The sequence below is a fragment of the Neophocaena asiaeorientalis genome, unplaced genomic scaffold (genome assembly GCF_003031525.2).
Source record: "Neophocaena asiaeorientalis asiaeorientalis breed wild unplaced genomic scaffold, Neophocaena_asiaeorientalis_V1.1 scaffold83, whole genome shotgun sequence".
In the NCBI taxonomy this organism is placed as follows: domain Eukaryota; kingdom Metazoa; phylum Chordata; class Mammalia; order Artiodactyla; family Phocoenidae; genus Neophocaena; species Neophocaena asiaeorientalis.
The window spans coordinates 2,032,362-2,052,613 of record NW_020172867.1 but is presented as its reverse complement, the minus strand read 5'-3'; the positions used below and the strand labels follow the sequence as shown (position 1 = coordinate 2,052,613).

General features: G+C 41.5%; 1 protein-coding gene across 1 annotated transcript in view; it reads left to right on the top strand.

Moving 5' to 3' along the window:
- The window catches only part of EGLN3 (egl-9 family hypoxia inducible factor 3), a 29,846-nt gene extending 9,830 nt beyond the window's left edge, over positions 1–20,016 (top strand). Inside the window, exons 2-5 of the mRNA XM_024741994.1 lie at positions 14,380–14,499; positions 16,096–16,232; positions 18,004–18,077; positions 18,948–20,016. Coding sequence (XP_024597762.1) covers positions 14,380–14,499; positions 16,096–16,232; positions 18,004–18,077; positions 18,948–18,979 — 363 coding nt within the window. The 3' untranslated portion in view covers positions 18,980–20,016. The remainder of the gene's footprint in view (positions 1–14,379; positions 14,500–16,095; positions 16,233–18,003; positions 18,078–18,947) is intronic.
- The last annotated feature ends 236 nt before the right edge of the window (positions 20,017–20,252 follow it).

Sequence of the window (20,252 nt, the reverse complement as noted above, 5' to 3'; positions counted from 1 at the left end):
CAAAAAAAAAAAAAAAAAAAGAAAGAAATCACCTGCCCTTGGTGATCTTGTTCTCCTTGTGATCCATTTTAATGAGCTTTGCTGGTGTTAAGCAGTATAAAACCCAACGCTAATGAAGCAGTCTCCATGCTTAGAAAAACAAAAACAAAAACACACCCAACCGTGCTCTCTCCGCATTGTCCACCGTATATGCTGTGAATTTAGTGTGCCATTTAAGACCCTCCACGTCTGACCCCATCTGACCTTTCTACATTTAATCTCCCACTGACAGCCTTCCTTCCCTCCAGATCCCTGAAGTGCTAGAAACGGATTTGCCGGGCAAACCAAGCTTCCCCATTGTCTTCTCCTCAAAAATCCATCCTCCTGCCTTCTCTGTGAAGTTCCCTTCTGCTTCCTAGAACTCTGTGGGTGGCTCAACCCGGGCCACCCCAGTAGATTTATTTCTTTGCTGCTTACCCTGCCTGCCCCTCATGTACCTATAAATTCTTTGAAGGCAGAGACTATTAAGCTTGATATATATTTTTAGTGCCTCCAGTAGTCCTTTACTGTTGACTTAATTTCATCTTTAAAAGGAACTTCGATTTTAAGGATGTCAGGGTGTCAAAAAAATAGCTATAAATATATATATATATATTTTAGAAATTTCATGTAATGTCTGAAACATTTATATTAATGTATTTCCATGCAAATAACCTAAAAAAAGTTTAGTAGTTGTTGGTTTTTTTTGTTTGTTTGGTTGGTTTTTTATACTGCAGGTTCTTATTAGTCATCAATTTTATACACATCAGTGTACACATGTCAATCCCAGTCTCCCAATTCAGCACACCACCATCCCCACCCCACCGCGGTTTCCCCCGCTTTGTGTCCATACATTTGTTCTCTACATCTGTGTCTCAACTTCCGCCCTGCAAATCGGTTCATCTGTACCATTTTTCTAGGTTCCACATACATGCGTTAATATACGATATTTGTTTTTCTCTTTCTGACTTACTTCACTCTGTATGACAGTGTCTAGATCCATCCACGTCTCAACAGATGACTCAATTTCGTTCCTTTTTATGGCTGAGTATGTATGTACCACATTCCATTGTATATATGTACCACAACTTCTTTATCCATTCGTGCTATAAATATTTTGTTAGACCAAAAAAGAAAAAAGAGAAAGATTTTACAACTTCTTCCCTAATTTGATGCTAAAGGGTTTAACTATTTTATTACATTAACAGGCTGTGAGGGACCATCTCAAAGGAGGGACTTTGGCTTTGTAAGGTTTTTTTTTTTCTTAGTTCTGATACTCTATGCTTGGCCCTAGAAAGTACCAAGTCACATCAGATCCTGGTAGCTCATACTTAGAGGTCTGCCTCAGAGAAGCCCGGGACCACGAGGCTAGGACCCTAGCTTCTGGTCCTTGCTGAGACCCTGGCAGGCCGCATCTCAGGACCTTAATCTCCACTTCTTTAGGAACAAGGTCGATTTTTATTTCTGTATTTGAACTTAATTTGGTCAGTACCTTATTAGGCACTGGGGTGGACATTTTACATTTTATTGTGTCTCACTGTGATCTTTGGCAAGTCAGTTCTCTGAGCCTCACTGTCATCTATAACATGGGTCCAATAATATAAATCTACCTCCATATGATAAGGAATTCAATGAAAATTGAGACTATAATTTTATTGGAGAGGGCAAATAGGTGCTTTCAGTGCCTCTGATTGGATTCCTGAAGAAGAGATCTGACTCCATCCACAGTCACACACCCCAGCGCTGACAGGACAGTAATCCTCAACCATGCTACAGAGTTGCACTTGGAATGTTTCCTGCCCGTTTCAGGAATCACGATGCAGAGGCTGTGCCAGAAACTGCCCTATAGGAATTCCTCTCGCTTCCTGCTCTACCCACCACCGCCTGTTCTCCAAGTTAACTAGTGCAGGTGACTGATTCTAATTCCCCTTGACCTTTTATTGTTTAGGGTGAGGCTTTGCACAAAGACTCTTGCTTTGCCACAGCAGCACCAGCAGCATCTGGGAACATGCTGTAAAGGCGTGTTCTTGAGCTTCTCCCCAAACCTAGTGAATCAGAAGCTCACAAGTACGCCAGGCAATTCTCATACAGGCTGAAGTTTGAGAACCACAGAATAAAATGAATATGAGGAGGCTAAATGGGGATGGTGCTCTATCTTCCTAGAGTTTCTCTATCAGTGAGAAAATCGGCGTTCGATCAGTTGATCAGATCTGAGCTTATTGATCGCTAAAACTAAAACATGCAAGTGTTTTTGTTTCATGTGGGAAATTTTTGAGAAAAACACATTAACGTGTTAAGTACACACACAACACACACAATTTTTCTATTATTTTTTCCAATAAAAGTTAATTTTCCAGGGGCTTCCCTGCTGGCGCAGTGGTTGAGAGTCCGCCTGCCGATGCAGGGGACACGGGTTTGCGCCCCGGTCTAGGAAGATCCCACATGCCGCGGAGCGGCTGGGCCCGTGAGCCATGGCCGCTGAGCCTGCGTGTCCGGAGCCTGTGCTCCGCAACGGGAGAGGCCACAACAGTGAGAGGCCCGCGTACCGCAAAAAAAAAGTTAATTTTCCAGAACCAGAATTGGAGTATAATTTGGAACTGATTCTCTCCGGTTGCGTTGAATGGAGGGGAACAATCTTTGTTAATATCTGTGCAGTATTGCTCCCCTGTATCCTACAGCCTGGCAAGGAGTGCAAGCTCAAGGCACCAGGGAGAACAAGAAATCATCGCAGTGATTTGGGGTGAGAACAAACTGGAAAAGAGCAGATGCTTCTGTCAGTATTGAGTATCTATTATGCGCTCACTGAACACCACACAGAGGCCCAGGGTTGTTTCTGACCCTCTAGGGTAAGATGGCTGAGGTGTGGGACTCTTTGGGGAAGGAAAGCCGAAAAACAAATCCAGCTTGACTGTAATCAAAGGTTTTACTAGGTAGAGATTGGAGAGTAGCTGGCACTTGCCTTTTCCTACTTCTGCATGGAGGGCTTTGATTGCCCAGTTAATATCGTTTGAGCCTCTATTTGATAAGCCATGATAATCATCTGAGAATCCTTTGTTGTGTTATCTTGAAGGAAGACAATTTCATTCGTGGTCACTCTGGAAATAATTGCACCTGTTTTCAGTGAACAACTTTTTCCTGATATTTTAGAAGCAGTGTTTAGCAGTGGGAAGACCATGCTTAGTTCTATAACGTCCCGTTAAGTCACTTTTTGTCTCTCCCAGTTTCCACGATTGTAAAATGGGGCTTCTCTTCGAGCCCCATCTTGAAGGGACATAGGTACAATTATATTCACCATCGCTGCCCGCTAGACTCAGAGCCAGGCAACTCCTTTATTTCTAGCCCGCTTGCTGCTCCCCAAAGTATTTTATACATTTCTCTCAGAAGAGCCTTTTACTTTTCATGTGTCTGAGTGGTCCTCTAGATATCACCCCTCCTGTAAGCCATAGTGGGTCTGTATCCAACGTATTCTAATTCACTTGATATTAGAAAGTTCTGTACTCAGTGAATTCTAATTAATGTGGTAGTAGTGGAGTTAAGAGTCTCCTGTATAAGCTTTGCACCTGAGTAAGGAAAATTTGTCTCATCCCTGGGATTCCTTGGAGTTTACCAGGTGCCTTCCCAAGGGAAATACACTTTTGTATTTCCTTTAAAGTTTTTTCTTAATTGGTCATGTGCTTTCTGACTTTGAAAAAGTCTGAAAACCTTGGCTGGTGTTCACCTGAGCTAAAAGGAAAGGTCCTGGAGAGGCTGACTTCCTTCCACAGACCCCGAGGTAAGGGGAAGAGCAGCCTGGGGAGAAGACTGATCGCTGACCAACTGCATCCCAGTCAGATATGGGGCTACAGAGCTTAGAGTTGGCTTGAGTTTGTCCTGCAGTGGGAATAACCAATCCAAGGCAACTTGGACAACTTGTGTTTCGCTGCAGGACTGAGTCAGTTTCCTTTGCTCTCGTCTTTTGTTGAAATACAACCCCACCTGCACCCTACCCCCTAGCCCCTTGACTGCCCTGGAGCTTTTAGTTCACAGACTCAACACCAAGGACACTCTATTTTTCTTTCTTTCTTTTTGCATTTTGTGATTTTCTATCATTATGGCAAGGGTGATAGGTGAGGGTGAGAAGAAGTCAAATACTTCAAGAAGAACCGAAGATCTTAGTTCTCTCAAAAAAGAGGTGAACCGGTTAATGTTAGACAAAGGATAAGCTGCACCGGTAAAGCGTGAGCTCACTGTCTGCAGCAAGACTAACTGGCTTTGAAAAGCCCGGTTACCTAAACTCCTCGTGCCTCGGTTTCCTCATTTGTAAAATGGAGATAATAATGGTTCCTGCCTCATGGAGCTGTTATGAATATTGAATGAGGTAATATTTGGGAGGCACGTAGAACAGTGTCAGGCACGTACACATGTTTGTTCAGTAAATAAATGTGCCTCCCGAGTTTCATGAGTTCTAGTTCTGACTTGCTGTGTGTCATTCCTTTCATTCAGCAGATATATTTTTCTAAGTTCTGAAATCCAAATGTGAATATAAGATCTGGTTTCCTAGAAAGTTCTTTAACTTTTTCTTTTTCCAACATAGTTACCTTGTCCCACGTTAAGACTCCTCAGAGCCACTGGGAATTGCAAGTAAAGTGTTTCCTGGTTTCTCTTAAGAACGTTGCTTCAAGGCATTTTTCTTGACATGTTTTGATTGGTAACTATATATTTTTGTATATTACTCAATAAAATCTTGTCTTACCAACTGTATTTAAGTTATCATGGCTTCCCTCAAGTATTTTAGGATTCATTCCAGATGAGAATTTAAAGCCGACCATATTTAATTCTCTGACAATCCTGTGGTCACAGACATTCTTTTTTTCTATTCGGCTCAAGCCTTTAGAGAGCTACATGTAAAGTTTTATTTACTGATAAGTCTGTTTCTCACATCAAAGGAAGTTAAACGTCCCTACCCCCATATTGCCTTAAGGATTACTCTTGAATTTGTTTTTCTATAGGAATAAGGTAACTTCTAGGTCAATATGATAACTTCCAGGTTAATGTCTTCTACCGAAGACTTGTGAGCAGGGTGACTCAGGGCAGGTGACCGCTGCTCACCTTCCCCTTAACCCGGAAATTAAATGAGAGAATATGTGTAAATTGCCACCCTGAAATGCTCCCTGGCTTCATGGGTCTTCCGGAAATGGCAGTTGTTAACGATTTGGGGAAAGGCAGCCGGAATGGATACGGTTAAATGCCTGTGTTAATGTCCTCAACCCAGGGCCTGGCTGACTTTTGCGGATTTCATAATTGCAAGGAAGCCCTTACTGAGTACATTTCTCTGGTGACTGGGGTAGTGATGGGGGAGGGCTTTCCCGTGCCGGTTCCCTCCGCAGGCTGCCGGGCTGTGTGCTCGGGTGTGGGCTGGCTGCCACCCTCACGCAGCGCACGTAGCCCTGTCACTCAGCCGTCACCCCGCTGGCCGGGAGCCAGGCCTCTGCGGGAAGGGCCGCCTTCCCAAACCCAAACAGCCTGTATTGCTGTGTCGATGTTCCGGGGCCTGTTTACTGTGCTTAATTGCAGGACGCTGCTTGAATCCCCTCCAAGGAGAGGAATTAAGAAGAATTCGAACAGGAGTGACAATAGTCTCTTAAATTCCTGGCCTCTGAGAGTTTCAGTGGCTTCTGGGGAAGGGTGATTCATTCAAGTTCGGGGTGATTTACTCAGGCTCATGCACGAAGTACAGGATCTCCTGAAATAGAATCTTGATCTCGTTCAGTTAGACCTTACAAGCCCGTGAATCCTTTGTGACCTTATGCGTGTGTGTGTGTGTGTGTGTGTGCGCATCTATGCATATTTCTGAGAGTGGGTGTGGGAGCCCAGCTCTTTAATGTAAGAATCTCAAGGAGCTAAGAGAACTGAGTAGAAGGTTTCAGAGTCTTGATAGTTGTTGATAGTTGGTTGAATGATCCCAAAGTTAGCATCAAGTTCATAGTAAAGAGGGGCATTGATAAAAAAGGTCTCCCCGAGGACAGGTTTTCAGGTGAATATGGTAAATTCCCTGCCCTTCTAGGCAGGATGCTCTTGCCTGGTCAGGAGGAACAGCAGGCCTACTTCACCAGAGCAACTGAGAGTGGCTTATATCAATAACTTCTGATTTTTCATTTTCAGAATTACTGAAGCTCCTGCATTTCAGCAAAGTTCAGGTATGGGAGCATAATGTTTATTGCTCTAAATTGGAGGTGAGGTTATATGTAGCAGAGTTCTGGGTACGTGGGTTCAGGGAGAGGAATTTTTAGTGTGGATTTAGGGCACACGAGGAAGGCAGAAGTTCCCAGGATAGAAACAGAATAGTAGAAGACATTTTAGTGAAAAACTTGGGGTTCGTTTTCAAGATTACTTACCTGATGGATATTAACTGTCTGATGTTCTGAATCTTCTGAATTGTGTGGTCAGTTGCTGAAACTTTGGGAAGGGGAACACGGTAGCTGGACACAGCTCTTGCTATTGCCCACCAAAAGCATATTTCCCATTTCTCCCTCATTTTGTTACATCAGTCTTTAACTAGGGCACTAGGAGGAAGGAACTAGCTAGGCTTGCTCTTAACTAACAAGACAGATAACAAGCAAGATGCCAAAATAACTAGTGACAGTTTGCACACTTGTTTCCTTAAAGTGCCTACATTATCTCCAGCTAATTTCTTTTTGCCAATCTAGATGACGTGAGAATGAATATAAAGACTGTAAAGCACTTTTTCTGCTTATGAGCTGTCATAAGCAGAGAGCTTGCTTATGACAAGCTCTCATCACACTGAGAGCTTGCTTTTTTCTAAGAGGCTGGCCGCAAGGTGAACTCTTGTTTAGTGACATTTTCTTGAAACTGTTGAAGAAAGCTTTGCATAGTTGCAACTATGTTGTAAAGATGCGTTGTAAATATTGTAGGAATTTAAGTGATTTAGGTAATATATATATATTTTTTAATTTTTATTGAAATATAGTTGATTTACAATATTATGTTAGTTTCAGGTGTACAGCAAAGTGATTCCCTTACACACACACACACACACACACACACACACACTTTTTTCAGCTAATTTCTTTTTGCCAATCTAGATGACGTGAGAATGAATATAAAGACTGTAAAGCACTTTTTCTGCTTATGAGCTGTCATAAGCAGAGAGCTTGCTTATGACAAGCTCTCATCACACTGAGAGCTTGCTTTTTTCTAAGAGGCTGGCCGCAAGGTGAACTCTTGTTTAGTGACATTTTCTTGAAACTGTTGAAGAAAGCTTTGCATAGTTGCAACTATGTTGTAAAGATGCGTTGTAAATATTGTAGGAATTTAAGTGATTTAGGTAATATATATATATTTTTTTTAATTTTTATTGAAATACAGTTGATTTACAATATTATGTTAGTTTCAGGTGTACAGCAAAGTGATTCCCTTACACACACACACACACACACACACACACATTCTTTTTTAGATTCTTTTCCATTATAGGTTCTTACAAGATACTGAGTAGAGTTCCCTGTGCTATGCAGTGCGTGCTTGTTGGTTATCTATTTTATATATAGTCGTGTGTATATTTTAATCCTAAACTCCTAATTTATCCCACACCCCTTCCCCTTTGGTAACCATAAGTTTGTTTTCTATGTCTATGAGTCTATCTCTGTTTGGTAAATAAGTTCATTTGTATCATTTTTTAAGATTCCACATGTAAGTGATATCATATGATTTTTGTCCGATTTAGGTAATATAAACTGGACCCATTTCTGACCAGAAAACTTCAGCTTTTACATTTGCTTAGCTGTTTTTCCAAGCTAAACAAAGTGCATGGCCTTGTATATTTCTTCTCAAGTCTTTACACATCTAATACTCTATGTGGTTAGTGTCTTATGGTAAAGAGAGGAGGGATCCTGGGCCCCCATTGCCATATCCAGAGTGGACATGGGGGAAGGACTTGAGGGGAGAGAGGTTTGGCAGAGGCCTGTGCAATGTGGATGGCACTGAAGGATGAAGGATACATCTGAGCCTGGTAAAGAGAAATGGGGAAGGTGCCTCCTTGTAGCTCAGGAAGTAACACAGAGTAGCTTGATCTCTTAGGAGAGCCTCAGACAGTGATCTCAAAATCCAGCCTGATATGTTTTTTTGTGGCCCTGATTTAACAATCGGGATAAAAAATACACAGGAGAGTTTACATACAAATCCGGTTCAGTTCCCTGCTACTGTCCTAAAATCTGAAGATTTTGTAACACCGGCCCCTCATTGCCAAGGTTAGAAAATTCCCTTAGCATAGTACACACTCTAGAGTTTTGACACATATATACCTGGTTGGCTTCAATTTTTTATGTTACTTGCAAGTGCCACAGGCTATATGAGTTTGCCAGCCCTGGGTTCGAAGCTACAAAGCACTTAGGTAGGATCGGATCCCTGAAGGGGAGACATTCTGAAGCCCCAGTGGAGGGGAAGACAAAAACATGCACATCATCAGTTTTAAAAATAGCTGACATTAAGCAGCATTTAGTGTGTGCCAGGCCTTGCACTGTTTTACATGGATTATCACCGTCAATCCTCATAAACCCATTTTTCAGATGAGAAAACTGAGGTGTGAAGAGGTTAAGTACAGGTTATTCTGTGTTTAGGTTACATTTTATTAAAATATGCTTTGCTAGGGACCGTTCGTAATTCAAAACAAATCCTTACCAAGATTGGCTGGTATTTCTGCTTCACAGTTAGAGGGGCCTAGCATTTGGCCGTGGACCAAAATACCAGTTTAAAGGTCACTCAACCTGGCAGCTTTGAAGTTATGCTATTCTTGACAAATTTTTAAAAATGGGTTCATACTTATTGCAAATTTGGTAAGTAAAATAAGGCTTGATTACTATTTTAATTTGCTGAGTTAAACTTTATGTAAAACGTCACTCTCTTTTTTAAGATCAAGTCATACTAGTGACTGACGCTGAAGTCATGAGTGATGTAAAATACATTTCTATGAAACATCTATGTTGTTGATTGTTTTTAGAGAAGTGAATCTGAGTGGAGGCTGGGATGGGACAGATGTGTCCCCTTCCCACCCATGAAGGGACAGTGGAGGTCAATGATGCCAGTTTTTTGAAATGGTGTATATATGCGATCAAACTGGTTTCAATTAAGAACATTCTAAAAAAAAAAAAGAACATTCTGTTTAGGCACTGGGATGGAAATCCTGGACTTCCCTTTTTCAACTTTACCTTTGGGATTGATGAGATATGGCTTTTTATGAAGCCAACTCAGTAATACCCCTTAACAGAAACTGTTTTCTTTTCCACCTGTGGCATTTGGGGAGCAGATTTTGTTACTTGGGTTTGGCTGTCAAAGTTCTATATGTCTGGGGCTTCCTTGGTGGCGCAGTGGTTGAGAGTCTGCCTGCCGATGCAGGGGACACGGGTCCGGGAAGATCCCACAGGCCACGGAGCAGCTGGGCCCGTGAGCCATGGCCGCTGAGCCTGCGCGTCCAGAGCCTGTGCTCTGCAACGGGAGAGGCCACAACAGTGAGAGGCCCGCATACTGCCAAAAAAAAAAAAAAAAAGTTCTATAGGTCTGTGTACATTTTCAAAGAATCCTTACACATTTACTGCCTGAACGTGGCCGCCTAGGTATCCAGAGCACGTATCTCTGGTCTAGAGCCAGTTTGGGAGCCTGGGAGGGGTTCACCCCTCTCTACTCATTTCCTTTTGCTACACAGCTATGGAGAAGCCTCTGGGCATGGTGCAGGGGGTGGGGGGTGTCCACAATGGGGCCATAGGAAGCGATGGTGAATACATAAGGGGACATATGGATTTATCTGCCCATCCAAGAATAGAAGTATAGGACTAAATTGTATGTGCTATTGCAGGTCACACTAACATGTTATTAAACTTGTATAAATTTCAAATATTAATCTAGTCCGCAAGGTCTGGCAAATAAAAAGTCAGCGATAAGTGAGACTTCCTCCTGCTGGATGTTGGTGTTACTGCACAGCGTGTTTGTTACGTTATCATTGAAGTACGCTGGTGATGTTCTTATTGTCCTGGAGCGTTCTCCTCCTCTGTACACTCTAAATCCCTTCCTGGCTTGATGAGGTTTGGATAGCAGCTCTGTAGAACTAACTGATCAGTTTCCGGGGTTTGTTTCTGCCCCGTGTATGATTTGGCATAGAAACGCATGATGTTATTGAAGTGAGCCTTGCTTCTCAGCGCATCCTCGGCCTCCTGGTTTTAGACTGTGTCAAAACCCAACAGATACTGGGAATGTGCCCAAGCCAAGACCCATCTCCTGTGGCGCTTGTCCAGAAAACACTGATAAAATTGGCCTGTGTAGTTTCAACAGGCCCACTGAGGCTCACAATGATTTGCTTGCATTGTTTTGAACTTGATGCTATGGTTTCAGAAACCAGGAGAGAAGGTGAAGATTCACTCTGGCCAGAAAAATTCTCTATATTTCTCTCCCTTAAGCAATCTGATACTTTGCTGACACTTAGGAGTTTTGTCCTAATGATAAGTCCCCTGGAATGTGCTAGCTCCTTCTCTACGGGTAGGTTTTATAGATGCAGCAGTACATACAAAAGGATGTACTTTTTTGAGTTTGTATCTCTTTTTATCAGTATTTAATCTAAGTTGAGTCCTGAGGCAGTTAAGCACTTCCTAATGCCCTGAAGAACTCTGTTGCTGCTTCTGGGGTTGATGCTTAGATAGAGTCTGAGATCTTCTTGGACCATCAGAGGCTGGGTAACCCAAGCCATTTTTTACAGGAAAGAAACCAAGCCTGGGATCATGTGATTAGTTGCAGAGTAAATTAGATGGCAGACATCCAGACCACTGACCTTTTCCTTAGAGTAAAGCTGTTTAAGAATATAAGATTATGTAGCATTTTGTTTGAATTGTATTTTTCTGTGTACATTTTCAAAGAATCCTTACACATTTACTGCCTGAACGTGGCCGCCTAGGTATCCAGAGCACGTATCTCTGGTCTAGAGCCAGTTTGGGAGCCTGGGAGGGGTTCACCCCTCTCTACTCATTTCCTTTTGCTACACAGCTATGGAGAAGCCTCTGGGCATGGTGCAGGGGGTGGGGGGTGTCCACAATGGGGCCATAGGAAGCGATGGTGAATACATAAGGGGACATATGGATTTATCTGCCCATCCAAGAATAGAAGTATAGGACTAAATTGTATGTGCTATTGCAGGTCACACTAACATGTTATTAAACTTGTATAAATTTCAAATATTAATCTAGTCCGCAAGGTCTGGCAAATAAAAAGTCAGCGATAAGTGAGACTTCCTCCTGCTGGATGTTGGTGTTACTGCACAGCGTGTTTGTTACGTTATCATTGAAGTACGCTGGTGATGTTCTTATTGTCCTGGAGCGTTCTCCTCCTCTGTACACTCTAAATCCCTTCCTGGCTTGATGAGGTTTGGATAGCAGCTCTGTAGAACTAACTGATCAGTTTCCGGGGTTTGTTTCTGCCCCGTGTATGATTTGGCATAGAAACGCATGATGTTATTGAAGTGAGCCTTGCTTCTCAGCGCATCCTCGGCCTCCTGGTTTTAGACTGTGTCAAAACCCAACAGATACTGGGAATGTGCCCAAGCCAAGACCCATCTCCTGTGGCGCTTGTCCAGAAAACACTGATAAAATTGGCCTGTGTAGTTTCAACAGGCCCACTGAGGCTCACAATGATTTGCTTGCATTGTTTTGAACTTGATGCTATGGTTTCAGAAACCAGGAGAGAAGGTGAAGATTCACTCTGGCCAGAAAAATTCTCTATATTTCTCTCCCTTAAGCAATCTGATACTTTGCTGACACTTAGGAGTTTTGTCCTAATGATAAGTCCCCTGGAATGTGCTAGCTCCTTCTCTACGGGTAGGTTTTATAGATGCAGCAGTACATACAAAAGGATGTACTTTTTTGAGTTTGTATCTCTTTTTATCAGTATTTAATCTAAGTTGAGTCCTGAGGCAGTTAAGCACTTCCTAATGCCCTGAAGAACTCTGTTGCTGCTTCTGGGGTTGATGCTTAGATAGAGTCTGAGATCTTCTTGGACCATCAGAGGCTGGGTAACCCAAGCCATTTTTTACAGGAAAGAAACCAAGCCTGGGATCATGTGATTAGTTGCAGAGTAAATTAGATGGCAGACATCCAGACCACTGACCTTTTCCTTAGAGTAAAGCTGTTTAAGAATATAAGATTATGTAGCATTTTGTTTGAATTGTATTTTATTTATTTTTTATACAGCAGGTTCTTATTAGTTATCTATTTATGCATTTTAGTGTATACATGTCAATCCCAGTCTCCCAATTCATCCCACCACCACCACCTCCCCCCGCCACTTTCCCCCCTTGGTGCCCATACGTTTGTTCTCTACATCTGTGTCTCTGTTTCTGCCCGATTATGTAGCATTGATGGAGTACTTTTTCTTCTTTTCAGAGCTTCACAGTGGGGAGAGGCTGAGTTGGTAGGGAATTCAGCCTATAATTGTTTGTGGCTTAAGTGACTTTCATTATTGGCTCAGTGGTGGCTCTTATAATCCTAATAGCTGCTTCCAGGGATGGGTAATTCCCCAGTCATTACAGGCGACTTCATTTATCTCTTCTTCCCCAGCTAGACTCATCATTTCTGTCTGCTACCAATCACCTTTCCCCAAGCCATCCTCTTTGCTTGGTGGTACCAACATCTGTTAAATCTCGATTGGAGTAGCCTCAGAATTCCACCTCTGAAAGATGTTCAAGCTCACAGCCTAACTTCAGCTCTAAGATGACATTGCATTGACATTTTAGACATTCAAAGACAGGATGTGGGGATTGCTAGCCGCATAGGGATATAACGCTTGAGAGATATGGTGATTTAAGCCTTAAGATCTGTGTAAAGCCAAGTTACTATTCAGCCTTATTTTTGTTCTAGTATGCAAGAAGCCTTTCAAGTACATGCCTAGCTCATGTCTTCGTGTTACCACTGGGAGTGACTTGGCACCCATGGTTTTGAAGCTGGTTCATTGAGCCAATAGTGTTATTAGTTTGGGCTCTACCTGACTGGTTATTTTACCAGTGAAACAGTCTTGCCATTTATGAAGGAAAATGTGAACTGGATCGCTACATGTATGTTTGAAGATATGCTTTAAGATGACAAAAATCTCTATTGATCGAGTCAGAAAGTAAACTTACTGTTTAGAGGAAAGAGCTGTTTGCTATTCATTCATTTATCAAATTTTAAAACAAAACACAAAAAGGGAATTCCCTGGCGGTCCAGTGGTTAGGACTCTGCACTGTCGCTGCTGAGGACCTGGGTTCAATCCCTGGTTGGGGAATTAAGATCCCACAAGCCCCACGGTACTCCCCTCCCCTCCAAGAAAAAAATCAAATTTAATCAGATACCTTCTGTGCGTCAGGAACTGTTCTAGACACTAAGAATACATCAGCAAACAAAACAGAAAAAATATCCTTTTTCTCATCTTGTGTTGACAATATCTTCCCTGCATGTATCTCATCCCTACAAAGATATTTTAGAAATAAGGCAGTGTCCTGTGAAAAGAACTGGCTTTTTACACTTTGTCTAATTTTTTCTACTCTTTGCTATAAATTTTCCAGGGAACAATTAGAGATTTGTTAACCTCTTCGTAGTAATTCCCTAATAGTAATTGTTAGTAGGATTTTTAGTTTGGCTTCCTGCTTTATTTCTCCACCTGACTGATACAGGTAGCACTTGGGCAAAAGGAAGAGAATTTCAGGTTATCATTTAATTTGATAATTGTCAGGAGGAAGAAGACAAGCATTGAAAAATGCATTAAGATGTGTCTGTGGCTTTTTCTATGAACTGGATCTGACTGTCATCTATGCTGACAAGTCGGGGCACAGCTTCCATTGACCCTCCCCTCTTCTTTCTATCCTAAGCATTTTATTGAACAAGCCTAACCTTTTTCTCCTTCGTCATTGGTTCCTGTCTCCTTGTAAATGCAAGTATCTTTAGCCATTGATTCGGTGATTCAGGGGCACTTGTCAATAATGCATAATCCCTAAACTCCAAACCTAGTGATTATGATTTTGTGGCTCTAGGGTGGGAACCCAGAACCTGCTTTTTCAAAAAGAAAGATTGAAGAAAAGCGGGGCATCCTAATGACAACCATAGATACTGTCCAGAATGCTCTAGAATTGTGGGAATTGTTGAACTACTTTCCACTGGGCTGAGCCATAAGGTATAACTTGGCCGTTAATCATATACGCTGAAGAGTCCAAATTCATGTACTGTACGTGAAGTTAAGAAGCCAACAGTCACCTAAGTCATGTGGCACCCAAGGAGACTGTGTTACTCAGCTGTTCACTGGTGGGAGAAGATTGGTTCAGCTTTGTTAACCAGCTTCCCTGGGATTTCTCCATAGGCGATGGTGGCTTGCTACCCAGGAAATGGAACAGGTTATGTTCGACATGTGGACAACCCCAGCGGTGACGGCCGCTGCATCACCTGCATCTACTATCTGAACAAGAACTGGGATGCCAAGGTACTTGGGTAATGGGAGTAGAGCGAGGGGTTAGGAACTACAGGAAAAGAATTCAGATAACTTAGAGGAAAGTTTGCAGTTCATAATCCCCACTGATGAATCCTTTCTATTTCCTATTTTTTCTTTTTTCCTCTTACGGTGTTAGTACCAAAGCGGATGAGATGAAAATAATAGATAAGAAGTTAATTTGATGGGAGTGGGTGGGTAGGGCCATTATTAGGTTATAGGTTATAATTTGATGGTTGATGAAGAGAAAATAATTTATAATTTTAGGAATGGGGATCAATTTCTTTAGTCTAATCCAGAGCTGATAGGATTCTTGATTCTCAATGTAGAATAAGATACATACTTTTCCCTGCCAGGAGCAACACTGAGAGAATTTCACAAAAATAGAACTGTAGGATATTAAACTATCCCCAAGTGAGGTTTCCCACACAGTCCTCCCTCTTGGAGTAAAATGTCTCCCTGGTGGCCCCTTGCCATGGTTTACTATGGTTTGTGAATGCCAAAGGTTTTACGGCTTATTTTTATATTTTTGAACATATATATAGATAGAGATATGAAGTCTGGTTCCACACTGACAAACATTTGTCTGGAATATGTATGCTTTCTGAAAGCTAGGGATGATTTAGGAGTGTGAGAAGTTGGAGAACTTTTCAGGCTTATTTGGCTTTTGAACCTTCTGCATGTCCTTTCGCTATTCATTAGGCCAGATTCTTGCTGTCATAAAGCAAGGATATTTTATCTGGGGTCAGAAAAACTAAACCTGGGAAACCAGTGAATTAGTGACAAGGTTTGTGTCAGCTCCCTATTGGTAACGTGACTGAAATATATCCCTTAGTTGTCCTTTAAAATCTTGAAAGGTAGTGTTATAGGCAAGAGGGTAAAGTTGTCAGGTCAGTGATGATAAATCACAAAGTATGAAATCATTCAAAAGATAGTTGAGTGCCTGCTAGTGCCGGGCATTGTGCTGTGAGGAAACGTCAACCTGTGAGGTCTGAATTCTACCTTGACATGGTTATTCTAGTAGGACAGCTTGGGTGTACATGTAAAAAAAGGTAATTCAAGGAAGAGAGTGATACATGTCATGAAAGATAAGGTCGTCTGAGAGTTCAGAAAAAAGAGCATGTAACTTTCAACTGATGAAATCGGATAGGAGATAGGGGAGCTCAAAAGAAAGCTGTAAATTCTAATTGAAGGGGAGGTTATTGTGTGGTCCCTATCCTAGGGAGCTATTAATATTAGACTGAACTATATGAAATTGCTGGGGGGAGGGGCGGGAGGGGGTTATAGGTCAGAAACAGTCAAATATTGGCAATTCTGTATGATTTGACCTCGTAGTACTCCATGTTGTATCCATGGACTCCGTGATTATGAGGGTGGGAAGCCTTCATTTGGTGGGAAGTGAATAAGGAGATGTGTCTAGCCAAATCTGAAATAACATTTAATACAAAGGATGAGGCTGAAGTAAAAATTTGGGAGTACCATACGCTTGGAGTGGTGGTTGGAAGATGGCTTTGTTTCTAGATGAGGCTGAAATATCATTGATAATGAACTATGTGTGAGGAAATAATCTCCCTTCTTTGTGAACCTCAGCTACATGGTGGGGTCCTGCGGATATTTCCAGAAGGGAAATCGTTCATAGCGGATGTGGAGCCCATTTTTGACAGACTCTTGTTCTTCTGGTCAGACCGCAGGAACCCACATGAAGTCCAGCCTTCCTATGCAACCAGGTAACAGCCAGGGCCACGATTCCTCTTGAGAAGCTTCGTGTACAAACGCCCAGAGAATTCTCTAAACTTGTGTTCTATGCAGATGAGGGACCAACCACCCCGCAAAGCTGATAGCAAACCTGTTTGAAGTCAATAAAAATTAAAGGAGAAATTTGGGGTTCTTTAGTACACAAACCTAACATCAGTTTGAACTATTAACAAATTGTTTTCCATTAGGTGAGCGTCTTGGATTCCAAATTTCCCAGAGCATTTTTCTCTTCTCTCCTTTCTTCCCCCTACCCCCCTGTAAAAAAAAACCTAATGTTGAACCACCCCTAGCGAATGTTGGCTGCCACATAACAGGAATTCTGTCTGGTTAGCTCTGGATGAGTTTGCAAGTTGCCAGTTGCAAGCAGAGAAAGAACCTCGAGAAGAGAAAAAGGAATTTGTAACACAACATTGTAAATCAACTCTACTCCGATACAAATTTAAAAGAAAAAAAAAAAGAAAGAGGAATTTGTTCTGATTTCTTTTCCTTTTTACCCTTCCCTGAGCTTAAAATTAGATTGGGCTTACTGTACCCATCATGTCCCAACAATTGGATTTTTCAGACTTCTTTCTTTAGATCGTGCATGGGGAGATTTTCAGAGTAACTGAACAATTTAGTATTGTTTAATATTCATCTGAAAACCCTTGATATAATCTTAATTTCAGATTCTGCCTCTCATTTGCCTTTGTTTTATGGCCAAAGCTGTAAACCAGGTGGTATTGGAGCTCTGTGGGGTGCAGCCTGAATTGAGAATAGCAGTTGGGCGCGGGGAGGAGAGAGGTTGGGTAGAAAGATAATGACTAAACCTTAACAAGACTGATTACATCAAAATCACAGGTGTTAAGAGCTTAAGGTTTATGTGTCCCCTTCCAGAAATCACAGATCTGAGCCCCACATAGAGTTGCGTATGAAATATCAAATTGGGATGGGCCCTGAGTGAGCAGGTAACTGATTCTACCAGCAAAGCCTGCTTGTGGCTTGTTTAATGTTGTACAATAATTGGACCCTGTCATTTGTACAGAATTCCCTCGTTCTTCCCAAGTTCCTTTATGACCAGGGTCACAGGGGAAACATTAGCACATGTTGATGGGAAGCCTTTGGAAAAAGTCAAGTGCTATAGAAATTCCATTAACTAATAATAATAATAAAATGAAACTTTTTGAAAACTCATGCATGAAATTACTCCTATTATAGTCTGTCCCATAGATGGGACGCAGTAGAAAGCTTGAGGCCATTAGTATTGCATCTTTGCCTCAATGTCCAAAACTAAAGAAAAAAGCCAGGAGTTTTAAGTGTCCTGTCATTTGATAAGTTATTCTTCAAAGCTTCACTCCTTTGTGCTCTCCCCATCAACTTAGGTCTCTCAGTCTTTAGCAGAATGACTCCCTTCTAGCCCTTTCTGTGTAGATCATCTTAACCTGTTACATTATTTGTCAAATTGCCTTTCCTGCCTGCTAGAGCCTGAGCTCCTTGAGAAAGAGGCTGATGTATTCACATGACCATTTGAATTCCCATCGCCCAGGATAATGCCTGGAGCATACATGGAATTCCTTAAATGTTTTATTACATTTAAATAGACTTGAAACCAGAGAAGTTTATTTTAAATTAAACTTGGGATGGACCTCTGATAATAGGAAAAATTTTAAATGTTGGCTTTACAAATGACTGTTATGTGAAATTTATAGTATTTATTTTTGGTAGTATTTTTAAACCTCTTTTCTAATATCTACTTATCTTTCACAGATATGCCATGACTGTTTGGTACTTTGATGCCGAAGAAAGGGCAGAAGCCAAAAAGAAATTCAGGAATTTAACTAGTATGTGTTTGATAATTTTCTGTGACTTTTGACCAAGTCAATCCTTGACTTTTATTCGAGATTTTTATGTATATTCTAATATACTCTGTTCAGTCTCAGCCGTATATATATGCAGGACTGCATATATATATATATGATGAGAGCCTGGTGGACTTAATTCTGAAACCCTGGCCTTAGCTCTTCTGGAAAAATCAGAAAAAATGCAAAGGACATCCCCTGTGACTGTCCACTGATTGTGTGACAGTTTATAATAGATGGGAAATAGTTAACTTTTGAACATTAATGTTTGTCCGTCAAACATAACGTTAAATTTTGCCCATGATTTTGGCACGTTGCAAAGGAAATACAGTGGATCCCAACAACGATGGTTAATTTCTTATATTGGTACGGGACTGTGACTCTCATTAAAAAAACTGGGCTCATGTAATATAAACTGAATATGATGTAAGGTCATTCCTGTCCCCTCCAACCAGTATTGTAAGGCAGCGTTTCCGAAAATACATTATATTGAAAGCCAAGTTAGTTTGCGGGAAGGTAAAATTCCTGGTCCCCTAATGTGGGAAATGTTACATACTGTATCTCTTTCTTGAAGAGTCACAGTGCTTATGGGCATATTAATCAAGAAAAATTAATCTAAGAAATCTTAAAGATGTATGTAACATTGCCTAACCCATGATCCATTTGGACTGTCTACCTAGCAAATCCCAAAGAAAACACATTTTGCTAAGCCCTGTCAGGAGGCACGCTGCTCAACTTTGTTCTGTAAGATGGGAAGCGTTTGCTGGAGGCTTTTGGGGTGACGTTTGTGACATGAAAGTCATCAGATCTGGTTCCTTACCCTCTTCATTTTCTTTTCTCTTCCCAACCCAGGGAAAACTGAACCTGCCCTCACTGAGGACTGACCCTGATCTGAAATCCGCTGGCCTCATTCATTTTAGTAACAGTTCCTGAATTCACTTTTAAGAGTTGAGATCCAAAGAAGGCCACTTCTTTAGTGACTCGGTGATGAGAACCCCCCTATTGCTTGCATCATTCACATCCCTGTCTTGCATACGGTACTTTGTGTTTTCTTGCCAAGACTCCATCTACCTTCAGACACTCTCTTTGCCAGATGAACTCATTTGCTAACTCCAGAAATACCTGCAGACGACCTAGCTGGCCAGCGGTTTAATTGTCAGATTTGGTAATCCTGGGTATCAAAGCAAGAACCTGGAAGCACAGGCGAGGGACTGAATCTTACTTGCACTTTATGTACACCTCCTGATTTGAAAGGAGGAGGTTTGCAAAGAAGTTAGACGGTGACAGATGCCACAGAGAGGCATCACTGAAGCCTTAACAGCAGGAAACAGGAATTTGTGTCATCTGAACAATTTCCAGATGTTTTTAATCCAGGGCTGTTGGGGTTTCTGGAGGATTATCACAACCTAATGACGTTATTACCTCTAGAAAGGGCTGCTGTCATAGTCATCAATTTCTAAATATCCTGTGGGTGGACACTCCTTTTTCCTGGTCCTGCAAACTGGACTTGCTGCCTCTGCCCCATTTTGCTGAAAATATGACTTTCTGATCAAAGATGACAACACCATTTATTTTCTATTTTCACTTCTGACTTAGAGAACCTAATTCATTCATTGTTCTGGTTGCTTTGTTGAAATGAAATCTGAATTTAAATCAAAGGGGAAAAAATCTTCCTGGTAGTTTAGAGCCAACAACCTCTGATAATGGTGTCAAAAGACCTGGGTCTACTGATACACAATAAACGTGTGCATCTTGAATGATTTAAGATTGGAGATGGAGTTGGAAATGTGGGCATTCCTGTTTTTCAGTTTTCCTTTCTAATGTGCTCACCCTTCTTCTTTAACAAAATAAGAAAATCACAAAAACTAGGGCACTGTGTTTTAAAAAGGAAATGGAAATAAAACAAAAAATCCTGAAAAGCTGCTTGAGTTCTTCCACATTTTCTGACCCTAGTAGCCTCTTTTCAACAGATTTGACTCTTCAGATCCACTGTGGTTGGCAGTGTGGCCAGAATCATGGAATTTGCTAGAACTGTGGGAAGCTCTGCTCCTACAGTAAGCACAGATTCCGCTGCCTCAAGAACTCTCCATTGAGCTCCTGTTTTATGCAAGTTACTTTTCTTAGTTTTCAACTCCATTTTCATATTTTTTAAATCCC